The sequence below is a fragment of the Myotis davidii genome, unplaced genomic scaffold (assembly GCF_000327345.1).
Source record: "Myotis davidii unplaced genomic scaffold, ASM32734v1 scaffold534, whole genome shotgun sequence".
Lineage (NCBI taxonomy): Eukaryota > Metazoa > Chordata > Mammalia > Chiroptera > Vespertilionidae > Myotis > Myotis davidii.
In genome coordinates this window covers 4003791-4021640 of record NW_006286678.1, presented here as the reverse complement: position 1 = coordinate 4021640, position 17850 = coordinate 4003791, and the positions used below count along the sequence as shown (strand labels likewise).

The 17850-nt window shown below is 50.6% G+C and overlaps 1 protein-coding gene across 2 annotated transcripts in view; it reads left to right on the top strand.

The window, feature by feature from the left end:
• Window positions 1-13986, top strand: part of FRMPD1 (FERM and PDZ domain containing 1) — a 38937-nt gene extending 24951 nt beyond the window's left edge. For both annotated transcript variants that reach the window (XM_015560517.1, XM_015560518.1), the window contains 6 exons: window positions 1865-1991; window positions 2110-2205; window positions 4543-4725; window positions 5489-5636; window positions 7669-8436; window positions 11479-13986. In XM_015560517.1, coding sequence (XP_015416003.1) covers window positions 1865-1991; window positions 2110-2205; window positions 4543-4725; window positions 5489-5636; window positions 7669-8436; window positions 11479-13862 — 3706 coding nt within the window. In that variant the 3' untranslated portion in view covers window positions 13863-13986. The remainder of the gene's footprint in view (window positions 1-1864; window positions 1992-2109; window positions 2206-4542; window positions 4726-5488; window positions 5637-7668; window positions 8437-11478) is intronic.
• The last annotated feature ends 3864 nt before the right edge of the window (window positions 13987-17850 follow it).

Genomic DNA, 17850 nt, shown 5'->3' with positions numbered 1-17850 from the left:
ATGCCTTGAAAATTAATGTGTGAACCAATTATGTTGCATTATATTCCGACTAAGGAAGTTTCAGATCCTGGGATTCCAACACCACCTAATTCTTAGGTGAAAATTTGCTCTTGGCAGTATCACCCACGTTTGCTAACCCCCTCACCAAATCTCAGCTCTGTTGTCCTATCCGGCATCAGAGTCAAATGAGAGTCAAATTTAAAAATTGAAACAGATCAAGGGCTCTGTCCCTGATGTACTGGGTCAAATCTCTAGAGAATGGGACCTGAGAATCTGTATTTTAACAAGTTTGTTGGAGGCTTCTGAGGCTGTCAGGGTAGCACCATTCTGAAGCACGACCTCGGGGATTCACAGGTGCTACGTGCTGCCCCTGAGAGTGTGTTATACATGCTGGGTCATTATTTGTCACGTACTAGTACATTGTAGTGAAAAAAGATCAAGGTTGCCCTAATCGGTTTGGCTTAGTGGATAGAGCGTCGGCCTGCGGACTGAAGGGTCCCAGGTCCAATTCCGGTCAAGGGCATGTACCTTATGTACCTTGGTTGCGGTTTTTCTCCTGTAAATCTGAGTATAGGATGCCCTTGGCCAGCTCATGAAGCAGTGTTCCATGACAGCGATGTTTGGAATCCATTAAGGCTGCTCACTGCAAAGAGCATACCCCTAGTAGGCCCTCCATGAACTATCTGTTGATAAATAACTGAATGTGTGTCTATCAGAATGAGAGTAATCCACTCATTACTATTAGTCCATTCAACAATAGGGCTCAACTACTGGGTGAAGCAAAACATTGTCTTATATTTTGTATAAGAAGCTCTGGCGAGGACTCCAGGAACTCTTTTGTCTTTGTTGGATCAAGCCTTCAATTTCAGAAAAGTGCTACTAGGTTAGTCCAAATTATGTACTTACATAAAATACCCTATATAATAAAAGCCTAATATGTAAATTGGCCAAACTCCAGGATGACCAGTAGAACAACCTGTAAAAAAGCAATAAAATATATTTTAAAAATACTATGATAAATAAAATTAAACTACAATCTGAAGAGCTTTAAAAAAAAAAGAAAAGATCAAGATCTCCTGCTCTGATTAACAAAATATCACACTGCACCAAGAGTAATAATCTCCCAGAAAGATCAGTGGGGTTTTCCTGAATAGCTGGGGCTTTTGTGTATGTGTTGGGGTGAGGGGTAAGAAATATGTATAAATATATTTATAAACATATATATTATGTACTTACATAAAATACCCTATATAATAAGAGCCTAATATGTAAATCGGCCAAACTCCAGGATGACCAGTAGAACAACCAGTCGCTATGATGCACCCTGACCACCAAGGGGCAGGCACTCAATGCAGGAGCTGCCCTCAGCCTGAAAGCCCCAGGCCAGCCAAGGCAGGTGCCCACAGGGCCCCCGATTGCCCCGCCGGTTGCCCTGCAGAGGGAGGCAACCAATTAGCAGCAGTGGGGGGAAGGGGAGGAGGCAGGGCCAGCGAGGGGGCGGCATCAAGTTGGCCAAGGCAGGTGCCAGTGGGGGTCCCCCGATCGCCCCACCGGTTGCCCCACAGATCAACCCTGATCACCCGTCAGGCCTAGGGACCTTACCCGTGTACGAATTTCGTGTACCAGGCCTCTAGTAAGTATATATTAATATATAATTTATAGAAATACATAAGATATTTCTATATATTTCTATGTATTTATACGCACATAAATGTACATGTGTATGTATCTTCTGTTGAGAAAGAGGCTCAGCCGCAGTATTCTGAGAACGCTGAGTACCGAGTCAAATGTACTTACGCTCTTCAGCAGAGCCACCACGTACACTGTGAAAATGAGCCTCCTTGTCTCCCATGTGTCATGGCAGGAAAGACTGGGGCATAGAGAACTTCATTTCCCCAACGTTACTCCGAAACATGAAAGGCAAAGACATCAAGAAAGCCATAAGCTTCCACATGAAGAGGAACCAGAACCTGCTGGAGCCCCGACAGAAGGTAATGGAGCCCTGGCCCCGGCCGACCCACCCAGCTGTCTGGGGACTGCACCTGCAACATTGCCTTGATTGTAGCAAGTGAATAATTCTAACTTACGTCTTTTTTTCTTCTATTTAAGCAACTTATTTCCGCTGCCCAGCTACGTTTAAATTATCTACAGATCCTTGGGGAACTCAAGACATACGGCGGGAAAATCTTTAATGCTACTTTAATGGTAGGTGTTAGGGAACCGTGGAATCCGACGCTTGTGAGGGACCTTAGAAGTCCTGTGAAGATCAGTGAACCTTGTGGCCTAACATTTTTGAGAAATCTGTCAAGTACTGGAATTTGTTTGGGGAAGTAAATATTGGGGAGTGTTTCTTGTGCCCTTGCTTGGTGCTAGCCCTGTGGTAGGTGCTGAGGGAGGCAGAGCTGACATGATTTCCACCTTCCAATGATCGAACAAAGTAGCCACAAGACCAAGCAGAGCCACGGGAGACACACAGGGCGATGGCTGTGGCGTGTGAAGACAGAGGGCAGCACTGCCAGCTTCAGGTCAAGAATGGCAGGGGCAGGGGGTAAGGAAAGGCAAGAAGGTTGGATTTGGCCAGATTCCCGTAGAGGGGAAAGGCATTTGGAGGGAAGGGTACTGTAAGCTATTTACTCTGGAGCTTTGGGAATATGAAGGTGGAGGGGGAAAAGCGGAAACCATACAGGAAAGATAAGAATGTTAGACTGACGGCCAGGCTGGGGCCCCGATTATTCAGAAAAAGGGAAGAACTGAGGAGTGGAACTGAGAAGGGAAAAGAGAAGCAAAGGAGCCTTCTGCTCTGTTGCCCGGTCCTCCCCCTGCTTCCTTCTTGGAGCCCAGGCCCAGAGCTGTGTGCTTTTCAGCCGTCAGTGATGGGGCTGTGGCTGAAGGGAACTCTCCCCACCACTCAGTCAGCCCCAGAACTCTCCAGCACAAAGCCAGGCAATTTACCAATGAGAGATTTAAAAAAAAAACAAAAAAAAACATTAACAAATCTTCTTTTAGTGGATTTAGTATGTCTCTCAGTCATTTACAGTGATGGGTCCATTTAATCAGATTGCTGACTTAACAATATAGATAGAAAAAGAGAATCCATGTTTTGAGAGCAAGATAGAGCAATCAGATCAAGCATGTCAAACTCGAGGCCCGCAGGCCACATGCCTCGTTTATTTGGCCCGTGTTAGCCTTTGAGTTTGACATACTTGGGTCAGATATATGTCTCTCAGTCATTTACAGTGATGGGTCCATTTAATCAGATTGCTGACTTAACAATATAGATAGAAAAAGAGAATCCATGTTTTGAGAGCAAGATAGAGCAATCAGATCAAGCATGTCAAACTCGAGGCCCGCAAGCCACATGCCTCGTTTATTGGGCCCGAGTTAGCCTTTGAGTTTGACATACTTGAGTCAGATCGTTAGGGGAAGGGAAAAATAGATGGCGTCTTAAACGAGTAAATGACCCAAAGGTTGAAGAGAGACCAGAGCACAGAAAGGAAGGCTTGAAGGTACAAGAAAAGCTTCCCACTTTTCCCCAGGGCCAACCCTGCCCTCTCCCAGCTGTCCCCAGCCCCCCTTTACCGTTACTATCTAAGGAAATAATTGGTAATGGGAAAAGAAACGACATTGAGCTGGCTCAGGGTGCTTGCTGGCCACTGGGGTTACACTGTAGATAAACACAGTCTGTCGTCGGAACTTGGCAGGGAATCTGAGACGTGAGTACAAATAATTACAATAAGAAGTCACAGCTCAGTGTTATGGGAGACGTAGACAGGAAGTAGTGTGGGAACAGCACAGAGGAAAAGGACTCTTCTGGTTTGAGGAGCCAGAGATCAGGCAGATAGTTTCTGTAATGTTTGCAGTAGGTTTTGATGGAAGCTTTTCAAGAAAAGTCAAGATTTCTGTAGGTAATGATGCAGGAAAGGGATTCCAAGAGGAATGAAATAGGCACATAGGTATGAAAATACAGAGAAAGATAAACATCACATGATCTCACTCATTTGTGGACTATAATGAACAGCATAAACCGATGAACAAAAACAGATTCAGAGACAGAGAAGCATTGATCAGATGCTCAAACCTCAGAGGAAAGGTAGGGGAGGGTGGGGGTAAGGAGGAGAGATCAACCAAAGGACTTGTATGCATGCATATAAGCATAAGTGATGGACGCAAACAACAGGGGGTGAGGGTGAGGGCAAGACTGGGGGGATGAGGGGACAATGGAGGCATAAAGACACATTTGTAATACCTTAATCAATAAAAAGTTTTAAAAAAAGAAAAGAAAATACAGGTTGCTTCGACGGAACAGGTAATAGCCTGGTTTGGCCCTCTATTGTGAAGGGTCTTGAAGAGATCATTTATACTTAATTTATCTGTCACTGGGGCCCAGTTCAGGCTGTTGCCTAACTTGGTAGTCCAGGGAGTGGTGGTGGGGACCTGAAATAAGAATCTGGAGTTTGCAGAGAGAGGTATCTTGTCTTACATGTGCAGCTAGTATTTTACTAGCTGTGAGTGGGAACTAATTCCTCCTCTGCCCTTCTGCAGTTACAGGATAGAGAATCCTATGTTGCCCTTCTGGTGGGAGCCAAGTATGGGATTAGCCAAATTATCAATAGCAAACTCAACATCATGTCCACGTTGGCCGAGTTTGCAAACATCAGCCGTGTGGAGCTGACAGAAGAGTCTGAGAAAGTGAGCGTGGTCAAAGTGTACCTGCAGGACATCAAGGTAACACCCCGGGGAGAGGTTCTGCATCCAGCTCCTGCAGTTGGGGGCTAACTTATTTTAGGGTCGTTTATATGCGTGTGGATATTTACGGTCTGAAGTCCAACATTCGCTTAAGAGGATGACTTGTCCGTTCCGTCCCATCCAAGGGAAAGTGGTAACCACGGTGCATTTTCCCGGGCAGGTCCTGGAAGGTTTCTTCGTAGAAACTGAGCCCGACCTTGTGCTTTCCTGATGGGTTCAGAAACTTAGATGGGAACACCAGATGGGACCAGAAAGGCTGTCCAAGAGTTTTGAGTGGCAGCAATTAAAATGGGTAAATGATGTAGTGAACTTCCTGAGCCTCCCGGGGAGGTCCTGCATTTGTCCTGCCTTTCTTTGCTTTCGTATCAACATGCTCAGAGATGGTGCTTGATTCTTACCACCCTCTCTCTCCGCTGTTTGCTTTTGCTTCCTTTTCTAGGTCAGGTCTTGAAGGGGCCCCATTACATGAATGAGCAGAGTTGGGTGGGAGGTTTGGATGGGAGGTGAGGATAGGGGTCAGAGATGGAGAGGCAGGAGATACTGTGGAATTTCGATGGGAGGAACCCACACAGGCCTTTGCTCATTTCCAATCTTAAAGGTGAGAATACAGGACGTGAAGCCTGTCTGGGGACCAGGGCTGGGTTTGTTTGGGATTTCTCACCAGCCCCATAGGGTCGTGTTGTCAGGCTTCGGGCTGCCCCTTCGCCCTTCCCAGGCTTAAGAGCTCTCTTTGCCTTCGAAGGTTCTGACGCTGCTGCTGGAATCCAACAGTGCAAAAGACCTGGCCTGCCTGGTCGCTGGGTACTACAGGCTGTTTGTCGACCCGGTTACCTCCATCTTCCTCTGGCCGGGGAGCAAACAGCAGGTGCACCGAGTGTCTGCTGAGGAAGGTGAGGCACTGAGGCAGCCCCGGTGAGGACGGACCCGTTTCACTGCCCTGTGGGTAAGGGCAGCCTAAAGGGAGGTGGAGAATTGAGTTGAGCTGACACTTCCACTCAAGTCGATGTGAGCTATTTCTCCATTTATTTCTTTGTAAACAGTTGACCTTTATTAAAAAAAAAAAAATGTATTGATTTCAGAGAGGAAGGGAGATGAAGAGAAAGATAGAAACATCAATGGTGAGAGAGAATCATTGATCAGCTGCTTCCTGTACGGCCCCTACTGGGGATCAAGCCGACAACCCTGGCATGTGCCCTTGACCGGAATCGAACCCAGGACCCTTCAGTCCGCAGGCTGATGCTCTATCCACTGAGCCAAACCAGCTTGGGCAACAGTTGATCTTTCCAAAGTCCTAAATAGAGAAGCTTTCTTTGTACCTGAGAGTCCCTAAAAATACAAAAGGCCTCTGATTCCCTGTAGAATTTCCTAAAACCATCTCTAAGATCCATTGTATCGTGTCTTTATTTGCCATGGCCAGGTAGCTCAGTTGATTAGAGTGTCATCCTGATTCACCAGGTTGTGGGTTTGATCCCCAGTCAGGGCACATACAAGAATCAACCAATGAATGAATAAATAAGTGAGAAAAGTCAATGTTTCTCTCTCTCTCTCTCTCTCTCTCTCTCTCTCTCCTCTCGTTGTCTATTTTCATTGTACAAACACTCCCACCATGGCTAATTTCAAGCTACCGACTTGATGTCACTGTGTGGAGATGGGAGAGATGCTCAATAGCATATCATTATATAGTCCTTCCTCCATGTGGATAAAACATAAATAATCTCAAGAGCTTATATGATAGTAAGATAAAGTAAAATGATCAGGCAGTGATGAGTTTTGGGTATTTGTGAACTTTGCCTTTAACACAATTTAGAAACAAAGGGTGATGCCTTAGGGAGACACAGCAGAGTGGGAGCAGTGAAGTCGTGGAGGTCAGATGGCGGAGGGCCTGCTTCTACCAGGCCAGGTGGCAGAGTCAGAGAAGATGCTGGGGGAGGAGGGCAGTATTTGAAATAGATCTCCAAGAACATGCTGGCATAGGCCAGACAGAGGAGGGAGGAGAGATCGTTTGAAGCATGGGGGGCAGCATGGAGGCATGACACAGAGGGCAAGGTCATGAGCTGTGAGAAGCTGTCTGTAGTGGCTGGAGCATGGGAAAGCCGTGGGGGGTGGCCAGGCTGCTAAGCAGGGGTCAGGGCCGTCTTGGGAGGCCTTCGCTCTTGTGGGGGAGCTTAGGCCTTTCCCTGTGGGCAGGGGAAGCCATCAGAGGATTTAAGTAGTGTGATGTTGATCAGAAGGAAGTTTTTGGAAAGATCACCCTGCAGGCTTATGGTAGAGGAGAGACTGTGACCTGGCTCAGTACTCCCCACCCTCACTCCATGGAGCCTCCCTGAGTACCAGCAGCTGGATGAGCTGTCACTCTCCCGAAAACCTGGAGCACCAGTGGGTCCCCAAGACCAGGCTTCAGAATGGTGCCAGCCGAGCAGCCTCAGAATCTCCCACGGAGGCGCTAAAACCCAGATTCCCAGGCCCCGCTCCCTAACTGTTTGACCCAGTACATCAGGGGTAAGGTCAAGGATCTGTTTTGGATTTTAAATATGATTCCCATCTGACTTTGATCCCAGATAGGACAGAGCTGAGATTTGGGGAGGAAACCTGTGCAATACTGCCCAAGCCAAGTGAAATCCAATCAAAGAAACAGCCCCCAAGTGTCTGGGAACAGATAGCTCTCCTTGGAAGTGGGGGTGGAGGTAGTCCTGTCTCTTTCAGGGGGTTCCCATGGATGTGGGAAAGGAGGCCTGATGTTGTGTGTCCCACGGACCCTGTGCCAGTCACTATAGCGTGATCTGGGCCAGTCACCCGCCTGGACCTCAGCTTTCTAATCTGGAAACTGGAAGGCCAGCAGCAGTGGGGGGGGGAGAAGGGGGGCATGTGCCAGTCCCCAGGGGCAGTTTTGTGACCCCCCCCCCCGCGTCCCCTGTGTTGCAGGCTACGAGTCCAGGGCGTGCAGTGACTCAGAGGAGTCCTCCGAAGTGGACTGCATGCTGGAGCCCCTCTCTGACCAACACCTGCCAAGGCCGGGTGCCTGCAGATCGCCCGCAAAAGAAGAGCAGCCCCCCGGGGACAGCCCCGCGCCCGAGGTGGCCGGGAGCGGCCCGAGCGCCTGCGGGGCCAGCAGCGTGACGGACAGCGCCGAGTCCGAGGCGTCCGACTCGGCCAACACCGAGAGCCGAGGCTGCAGGTCCATGGATGCCCTGGAGGAGGACGACTTGGACGCCTGCTCCTCCAGCAGGTCCGGCTTCTTCCACTTTGGCTCCCCGGAGAGAGGCGGATCGGACAGCCAGGAGGAGAGGAGCAGAGTGGAGACCAGCGGCTTCCTCTGTCTCCTGGACCTGGCCCAGCGAGCCAGCCCGCAGCCCCAGAAGACGGAGCTCTCTGAGAGCCCCGCTCCTGGGACCTTCGGCTGGGCTCCAGACCCCAGTGCAGCCCGGCTGGACCCCGGGCTGTATGAGGACAGCCAGACTGACTACTACAGCCTGTGCTCCAGCGTCTCCCCGGCCAGGCACCTGAGTGACAGCTCAGACAGCACAGCTTCCCGGCAGGGTGGGGGCCCGCCAGCCTGGGGCCAGCAGGGCTGGTCTGAGGCCCAGCCCAGCTCCATGCTGGAGGCCCTGGGCTCTGCCTGCGAGGAGGGCAGCTCGGATGAGGAATACTACGATGCAGCTGACAAGCTCACACCCCCAGACACCCTCTCAGGTGAGCACCCGCTCCCTTCCCCCCACAGGTCTGCAGACTCGCAGGCAGGGACCAAGCTTGAGGGGGGAAACACATGAGTAAAGCCGGGTCATGGTCCTCTTCTGAGGAGGCTGCCCTGGGGTCCGTGGACTAAATTACAAGTATCATGACTTCGCCCGGCTGGTGTGGCTCAGTGGTTGAGGGTCGGGTGGACCTATGAACAAGGAGGTCACAGTTCGATTCCCAGTCAGGGCAAATGCCTGGTTTGTGGGCTCAGTCGCCAGTAAGGGGGTGGGGGGGGGCGTGCAAGAAGCAGCCAATCAATGATTCTCTCTCGTCATGGATGTTTCTATCTCTCTCTCCCTTTCCATTCCTCTCTGAAATCAATAAAAATATTTTTTTTAAAAGGAATCATGACTTCAAGTCAGAGCTACAAGGAAGGGTCAGAGAACTGTGGGCAAGCAGCAATGGGCAAGGATGAGAGGCATTCACAGTGGGAACCCGGGAAGGCTTCCCAGAAGAGGTGGGAAAGTGCTGAGACTGGTGAGATAGACAGAATTTACATAGAAAGCAACGGATTGACAGGGGTGCCCAGCAGAAGGAAGCGGATGTGTCATTACTGACCCTGAAGCTTCATTCAGAAAGAACCCACCTGACAGGCTATGGTGGCCCCTTAAGGGACTCTGACGTAGGCAGGCAGGGGGGGGCCTGTTGGTCCTGTTTCTCTCAGGTTCCTCTTGCCTTCCTCCCTGTACAGTGGGCAAGTCCTTCCATACAAATGACTTCCCAGCTGACCCGAAACCCTTCCAGGACATTTACACACACAGACATTGAAGGTGACCCACTAGGAGCTGGGGACACCACAGCCCTTGCAGTTCTGCTTCCACCCTTTCCAGGTGCTCCCTGCCTGCAGTGGTTGCCCTTTGCTCATGGAGAAAGGCCAGCTCCTTAGGTTGAGGCCCTGTGTGACATGGCCTCTTTCTGCCTCTCTGCTCCTGAGCCCTCTCCCTGCTTCCTGCCACACAGACCTCCTTGCCATTCTTTAAAAGGGCCAGGCTCGCCCTGGCCGGTTTGGCTCAGTGGATAGAGTGTGGGCCTGCGAACTGTAAGGTCCCAGGTTTGATTCCAGTCAAGGGCACATGCCCAGGTTGTGGGCTTGATCCCCAGTGGGGGACTTGCAGGAGGCAGCCGATCCATGATTCTCTCTCATTATGGATGTTTCTATCTCTCTCTCCCTCTTCCTTCCTCTCTGAAATCAATAAAAATATATTTAAGAAAATAAAATAAAAGGGCGAGGCTCTTTCCCACCCCTGGCCTTTGCGCATGCTGCTCCTCACCCTGGTCTTTGGTTGCTGATGCCCATTCATCTGTCAGCACCCCGACCCCCACCACCACCACCTCTAAAAATTCACTTTTTCTAGAAAGTTTAACCAGACCACCAAGAGTAGGACGGGTCTCCCCAGGCCTGTCACACCTTCCTGCATCACCTGGGTGCTTCCTGCCTGGCACTTAGCACTGCCTGTAATTACGTGTTTATTTGTGTGATCTGGTGCTGATGTTTCTCTCCCTCACTACACTGGAAACTCACTCTCCTGTGTCCCAGCACATAGCGCCTGGCAGTTGTTGCTGAGTGAATGAATGAACTCTCCACCATCTACGCTGAGTTCATTGACTGTGCCCCTGGGGAAAGGAGAGAACATGGCGAGCTTGTGCACTGTCCTCCAACTGCATCCATGCCCCAGCCTTGCCCTGTTGGGCTGGGCATTGCGCTGGGGGCATGATGGGGGCAAGACAGGCCATCAGCCAAGGCCTTCCTCTAGCCAAGGACATAGGACCATACTGGACATTCCCTATTGGATAGAGAGCCAGTATGGCCTGGGGAGACCACCCAGAACTGGGACTCCTGGCCCAACTCACTGAGGGAGCCTCTCCCTTTTCAGGCCTCAGAAACAGTGTTGGTCGGTGGCGGTAGGTGGCCTAGGCAACAGCTCCAAAATGTGACTGAGCCTCAAAATCACCCAAGGGACCTCGATTCAAGCCTGTCGATTCCTGGGTCCCAGCCTCAGAGATTCTGATGTAAGAGGTCTGAGAAGCAACTTTCCATCAGGTGTTTAATAAGGGGCAGCCCGTTGGGATCAACGGTCTGAGTGTGAGAGCCCTCTGAGTCTCAAGTGCCGGCCTGGGACCCCATCCTCTGGCTGACTCCCAGGGCTTCTTCTCAGGGTGCCTCTCGGCTCAGGGAGATCCATCCCGCACACACACGACACCCCCCCGCCCACGACCTCCCGTCTGAGAGTCATGCCACGTGGTCAAAAGCAGGCTCCTCAGAACCTCACAGACGTAGTGACAGGAACAACCACGGTAGCAGCTCCCTCCGGTGAACACGTTAGGCACAGGCCTTGTGCCGGGTGCCGGAGACACACTCATTCATTTAACCTGCATGGCCGTGCGGCTTGGTCCCTTAGTGCTGACTGATTCGGGTTAACACAGCACAAAGGAAAAGTGGGAAAGGATGTAAGAAAGCTTAGAAAATTGCTGGCAAAGGTGAAGACCTGCTTCTGACACAGGCAGCAACCAGACCAGGAGGCTGGGTAGCAGGATTCCTTGTCGTATTGTCAGGAAAATGTGGCTATAAAGAATGACCTCTGCTTTTATTATTATTATTTTTTAAATCGGTGTTTGAACTTGAAGTTCTAGGAAAGGTATGGCTGACTTTCTGGGTCATAAATCTGACCACTTGGCTGATGGGGACGGGGCGCCTTCATCGATAGTTCCAGCACCTGTAACCATTGTTGGGGGAAGGGGGAGATGCCAGTCCCTAAAAGACAAATGAAGGACAATGAAACGGACCGTGGGCAACTAAGAATCACAAACTGTCTGCCACAGTTACTACCCCCAACTTTCCGAGGAGGAAATTGAGGAGACCAAGGTTTAACTTGCCCAAAGTCATGCAGGCAGCCCGGCCATGGTTTGAACTCAGGCAGTCCTGAGTCCTGAGCCCAAGCTCTGAGCGCCTCTTTGTTTTCCTGCTTCTTATGTACTTTTTCCTTTCTTGATGCTCAGGGCCCGGAGCTATTTCTGCTGCAGAACCCAGTGCCACCCGCACACAGGGTGAGGCTAGCTCCTGCAGCCCCAAGGACGGCCCGAGAACTGGACCGGACGGAAGAGAGGCACGCAGAAGGGGAGGGGTGAAAAAGTATGCCGAGACCCTGAGGAAAAGAAGGTCTTTCCTCCAGACCGACTACACCTGTCAGGTCTCGTTTCCCCTGGTGCCATCAGCCTCCCTGGAGAACATGGACGACGTGTGCTACTACGACCGGGAGCCCTACCTGGCCCTTGGAGCGCCCTCCCCAACTGTGTCCTCTCTGCAGGACGTGCAAGGTGAGCCCGGCCTCCTGGAGACCAAGGCGCTGGGGCTGCTGGCTCCCTTGAGGGAGGCCAAGAGCAAAAACCCAGCCGCCCGGGTCATGGAGATGGAGCCGGAGACCATGGAAACCAAATCGGTCATCGACTCCCGAGTGTCTTCTATTTCCGCGATTCGCCTCCGGATTGACCCTGGCCCTAAAGAGAGTTCTGGGGGTGCTCCTGTGCCAGCCACTGTTGCCAGTTGCCCAGCAAGCACCCCTAACTGTCCCAACCCAGGTTCATCTGGCCCAGACACTGCTCAGATGGAGTCTTCCCAAACTTTATCTGCGTTTCTAGACTCGGATGGCAGTGCCCGCCAAGAACTCTCCATGGAGCTCGAGGGCAGCACCTCCCCGCTCTCCAGCGCTGAGCCGAACACAGGCAGCGTCTGCCTGGCCATCAGCCAGGGGCCACCTACTGTCTCTCCAGGAGACACTCTAGAGCTGGGAGGAGTCCTGTTGGAAGCAGGATTGGGATCCCTGTTTACAAATCCTACGCAAGAGACTGCCCCCCAAAACACCGAGCCTTCGTTGCCTCTTGGAGACAGGCCTGGAAGTGGTGAATGTGGAATAAATTCGGGAGAGAAGGCAGCTCCTTTCCCAATAATGGAAGAGCAACAAGGACAACGCTCTTTGAAATGTGATGGAGGAGTTACAAACAAAAATGGCACCAACTTATTTCATGATGAACCTGGGAAGGACCCAGGTGACCCTGAGGGTGATTTGTCAAGTGCTGTTCCGCAGACAACTGATGTCGGTGCTCCAGGTGGTGGGATAGCAGCCTCCCCCTCCTTGGAGACTCCTGTAACAGGGACGGACCTGACCCCAGCACACTCCCCCACCAAACTCCAAGGGCAACGCAGAGAAACCCCAAGCCACGCTCGCCAGGCCCCACAACAAAAACTACTGGCAGAGCTGGATTTAGACCCGGATTTCCTGCCTGAGAACCAGACCATTCCATTAGCCGCCCCTCTGGAGGAGGGCAAAGCAGAGCCGCTTAACCATGTGACAGGGGAAGACACGGGCCCCAGGGACACCCCTCAGCAGGTCTGTTTTACTCCCAGGCCTTCTCCGCTACACCCACCCCCATGTCCCCATGGCGAGCCCCACTCAGAAGGTTCTACCCAATGTTCGCTGTCAGAAAGCAGAGACAAAACCCCTAGCGTCTGCCTCCCAGCTGAGAAGTCTTCCTTGTGCTTTCCCCCAGAAAGCCATCCTAAAGTCTCTGCCAGTCTCAGGATGGCCACATCACTGGGGTTTGCGGGGGTGAATGAGACAGTGGCCCCCGGGATTGGAATGGAGCAGTGCAGCTGCCAGCTCTCCTATGCCACCTGCTTCCGTGGCCTGCAGCCCGAGATGGAGGAAGAAGACAGGGACTCGGAAGCACCCCCCACCGCCCCCCTCACCTCACCGCCCTCTGCAGGAAGCGGGCTGGCCCTGCCCTGGAGGCCGGCCCGGGCCCACAGCTGCAGCACGGAGCCCCTGGTGAGGAACAGCCACATCTGGCCCGAGTACTGCTCCCGGGCTCTGACGCGGTTGAAAGCTGCCCCCGCCAGCACTCCCGAGGGCTTCATCCGACTCTCGGAGAGCTTGCTGGAATTACAAGACATTTTAGAAGCTTCCTGGGGGAATGGGGACAAGCACCCCCCAGAGAAGTGCACCTGGCACTTTTCTGAAAGCCGGAGCCACCTCTGCCTGGGCTCCCAGAAGCTCCTGTCCAGCTGTCAGCACGTGATCAGAATGGACCAGTCCCCCGAAGAGATGCAGGGTGCCGTGCGCGACACCTTCCAGTACCTGGTCCAGCTGGCTGGCCTGTGCTTCCAGTTCACGGACTGCAGCCGCTGCTCCGCCCGGCACAGGGAGGCAGCCGGGAACCTCAGGGACGTGGTGTACACCTACCACCAGTTTGTGGAGGCCGCCAAGCTGACCTGCGAGAGAGGCTACCACGACCTGAGTGTGAAACTCTTGGCCCGTCAGTGCACGGCCCTCACGGCTGCCGTGTTCTGTTTGACCCAGAAGTTCCGGGCATCCACTGCCCTGTGAGCAGGCTGGTTGCCCAGACCCCCGGCCCTGCCCTGGATGCTTCCCGGGAAGCCTCTTCCGTCCCTCCGCCCGCCCTCTCAGATGTTTACTATTTAGAGTATTTAAATAAACTGCTGCTTAATCTGAGTCAGACAGAATGATCATAAGTTTGGGTCCAAACATTCACTCCGATCCATTCAACATACATTTACTGAATGCCTCCTCTGGGCCAGGCCGTACGCGAGGAGCTCAGGATAATTATAGACAAATAAGACAAGTCCCTCCCAGGTCAGGATGCTCACAGACCTTGTGGGATACAGATAAGTAGATTACCATCAGTGAAGTGTGTCCTAAAAGGAGCATTTCCTGGGGTGTGGAACCAAGAAGTCACAAACTGTCCCAAGAAGCAGGGGTGAGGAGGGAAGCTGGGGGTCACCAAAAAACAAAGCTTTCTTATGCCACACTATTCGGCAGTAACTTTCACAAACGGGAGTGAATACATGTGGTATCTGAAAGATCCCATCTTCACAAGCACCTGCACCAGGAGCCCTGGTGATCTTGGCGGCCTCGCTGTGATAAGCCTAGACTGCCACTAGGTGGCAGTAAGTCCCTTAGCTGTGTCGCTCCTTGCTTTATCTGAAATTGACTGCACCCCTAAATCTTGTGTCCTATTTTTGTTTTAAATCGTTAAACGGCGAACATGAAAGCCCTGAACTAGATTTGCCTTTTTGAGAATACTATTAGCACAAAATATATTTAGTACCTTTCTCACCAATCCCAGCTGAGCCCGTTAATCCCAGTTAATCTTGGGGGGACCTTGGACAAGCTATTTCGCCTCTCGTTGCTTTGGTTTTCCCTTCTGTAAAATGGGGACACGAATAGTGCCTGCTCTGTAGGGTAGACACCTAGTAAATAATCTAGGAAATACTCAGGAAGTCATGAACACCCAGCTTTGTGGCTGCTCCTCCTCATCTGAAATCCTGCCCTGAGTTTGTTTTCTGACTCCAGGAAAACTGATTTCCAGCTACCTTGGGAGTCGTTTGCCCCTGGCTTCTCTGTCCAGGCCAAAGAGGGGGTAGACACTCACCTTGGACGGCTAGAGTTCATCCGAGGGGTCCCTTTGCCCCTCTGGTGCTCCTGGTCAGTTGTGAGCTCAGTGCTGTCTCTGTGGGTCCTCTCCTCTAGGACTCCCCAATTCCTCTCCTTCTTCACCCAGCAGGAGCAGGAGCAGATTTGTAGGTGTTTAGTCCCCCACCCACGTGCTCTCCAATCAGAAGGAAAGCAGTGCCTTGGGAGAAGAGGAAAAACATCCTTCCCATCCCGTGTTACCAGTTACTTGTTAACTAGTAAACAGTTAACCAGTACTTGTGCCAGGAAAATATCTTCTTTTCTTAGAGACCTGTTTCTTTCCACAGAATACTTGGAATTAAATTTAAATGGGGCTCTGGAACACAGATTTGAAGTGATTTCATGGCCATGAAAAACAGGAACAATAGGACATCGAAATAATAAACATGGTATGATGTTAAGAAGGACCTGAATGCTTCTACCAGCAGAAAACTATAAAGAGCTACATGAGTTGTTTATGTGAGCACCATCTATATGCTCACAAATTTAGAGAAGGCGCTTAGGACTTCAACTCAATCAGGGCTTGAATCCTGGCAGTGTTATTACAGGCACTTGTTTGAATCTCAGTCTCCCCACTGACAAAAGGAAATACTAGTCTCCATTTAATGAGGGTCCACAATGTGCAAGATGCCCTGAAAACACTTTCTTGTCCACACAACACCCTAAAGTAGACATCTTATATGATGAAAGCCTAATATGCAAATGGACTGGATGACAGAACAACTGGTCACTATGATGCTCACTGACCACCAGGGGGTAGACGCTCAACACAGGAGCTGCCCAAGGTGGGTGCCAGTGTCCCCTCCCCCATTTGCCCCGCCAGTCGTCCCACAGATTGGCCCTGATCGCCAGCCAGGCCTAGGGACCATACCCGTTCACAAATTTCGTGCACCAGGCCTCTGGTTGTTATATATATAATATACATTCAGCATTACTATGGGGAATAATTCATAGGAAGAAGACTGAAGCCTCCAGTAGAAGCACTCAAATAATGGTTTCCTTCTTTCTTTGCTTCCTCTCCCTTCAAATCCATGAACTTCCTTGGGTTGCTACAGTATGGAGCTGGCATTTTGCTCTGCAATTTCCATGAGGAGTACTAAGTCCCAGATGTTCTGAGAAACCCCACATTGCTTGTTGAGATGCTAAAGTACAGGGGAGGTACCCTGATTAGCACTTTCTTTGAAATACACAACTCCTACATGAGATAAGCAGAGTGGGACTGCCTACTCCACAATGTAATAGTTGTTTAATGACTAAGAAACTACTGGACATTTACAGTTCTCCTTTCTTTTCCTACCCATTATCGGCTGATTCATTTCTTTCAAAAAACATTTATGGCACATCCATGCCAGATAATACCTAATGCAGGATTAGGGATGTAAATAATTGGGTAAGATCCTGTTCTCAAGTATTCTTGGTCCAAGAGATAAAAGGACATGTAGAAATCGAGACCTACAACATAAGGCATGAAATGCTCAGGGTAACCAAAGAGAACAGATAAAGTGTATGCGAGCTTAAAGGAGAGAAGTCATTGTTGGGTGGGAGCAGAATAGCGATCAGGGGAGGTTTCCTGTAGGAGGCAGCATTAATTAGAACTGGTTTGTCAGGACATACTTTTGAGTAGCTATTGCGTGCCATGCCCTAGATTTGATAGATAGGAAGGTAAGTTTTGGATGTGTCAAGAAAAGATAAAAATCACTCAGTTGTTTATTCTGTCAACAAATATTTACTGTGTAGTGGCACTGGGAATACAATCATCGACATGATATAGTCCCCTGAAGGAACTTATAATAAAGACACAGAAGAAAAAGATGACTGACTGATAGGTGGTATAAAGAAAATGAAGAGAATGCCAAGATGGGGTGGGATGAGCCAGTCTTACCTAGAGTGATCAGTCAAGGCCCTCTGAAGAAAGAATGTTTAAGCTGAAACCTAAAGGATAAGAAGGAGCCAGCCATGGGGAAAGTGAGAGAAAAGGGAACAGTGTCTCCAAAGGTCTTTGGTGTGTTTGAAGCATTTCAAGAAGACAGGTGTGCCTGGCTAGTGTGGCGCAGTGGTTGAGCATCAACCTATAAACCAGGAGATCCTGGTTCAATTCCCAGCCAGGGCCATGCCCGGATTGCGGCAGCTCGATCCCCAACAGGAGGCGTGCAGGAGGTAGCCAATCAATGATTCTCTCTCATCATGATGTTTCTATCTCTTCCTCTCCCTTCATCTCTGAAATCAATTTAAAAAGATAAGAAGAAGAAGAAGAAGAAGAAGACGACGACGACAGGTGTGACTGGAACACATCAAGCTGGAGTAAGAGTGACAGATGAGGTTGGAGGGGCAGCCAGGAACCAGGCTGTGCAAGGCCTTGGGAAGGTCAAATTTTACATCGAAGTAAGATAGAAAGCCACTGAGGGGTCTGCAAATGGATGGTTGGGGGAGCAGGCAGTGAAACCAGCTAGGAGGCCTTTGCTGTGGGGAAGTAGCCACAAGCTCATTCAAAGGTAAAGAGACACAAGAGCAGTGTCAGAGAGAGGCAAAGGGTATTCATATGGCTGAGTGCAAGGCGTCGATGTGGTGGGAGGCACTGAAGACCATTTGAGCCACTTTGTAAGCCCTGCTAAGTGGGAAGCTAGGTCCAGCTTCTAGGTAGAGAAGAAACATGAGAGTTAGGTTTTATAAAAAGCCTTTTGGGAACCGGAACCAGGATGGCGGCATAGGTTAACGCCGGAGTTTGCTGCCTCCAACAACCACTTCAAAAGTGAAACTAAAAGACGGAACGGACATCACCCAGACCCACAGGAACGCTGGCTGAGTGGAAGTCCTACAACTAGGAGGAAAGAGTAACGCATACGGACACTCAGAGGAGGCGCAGTGCTGAAGTCAAACACTG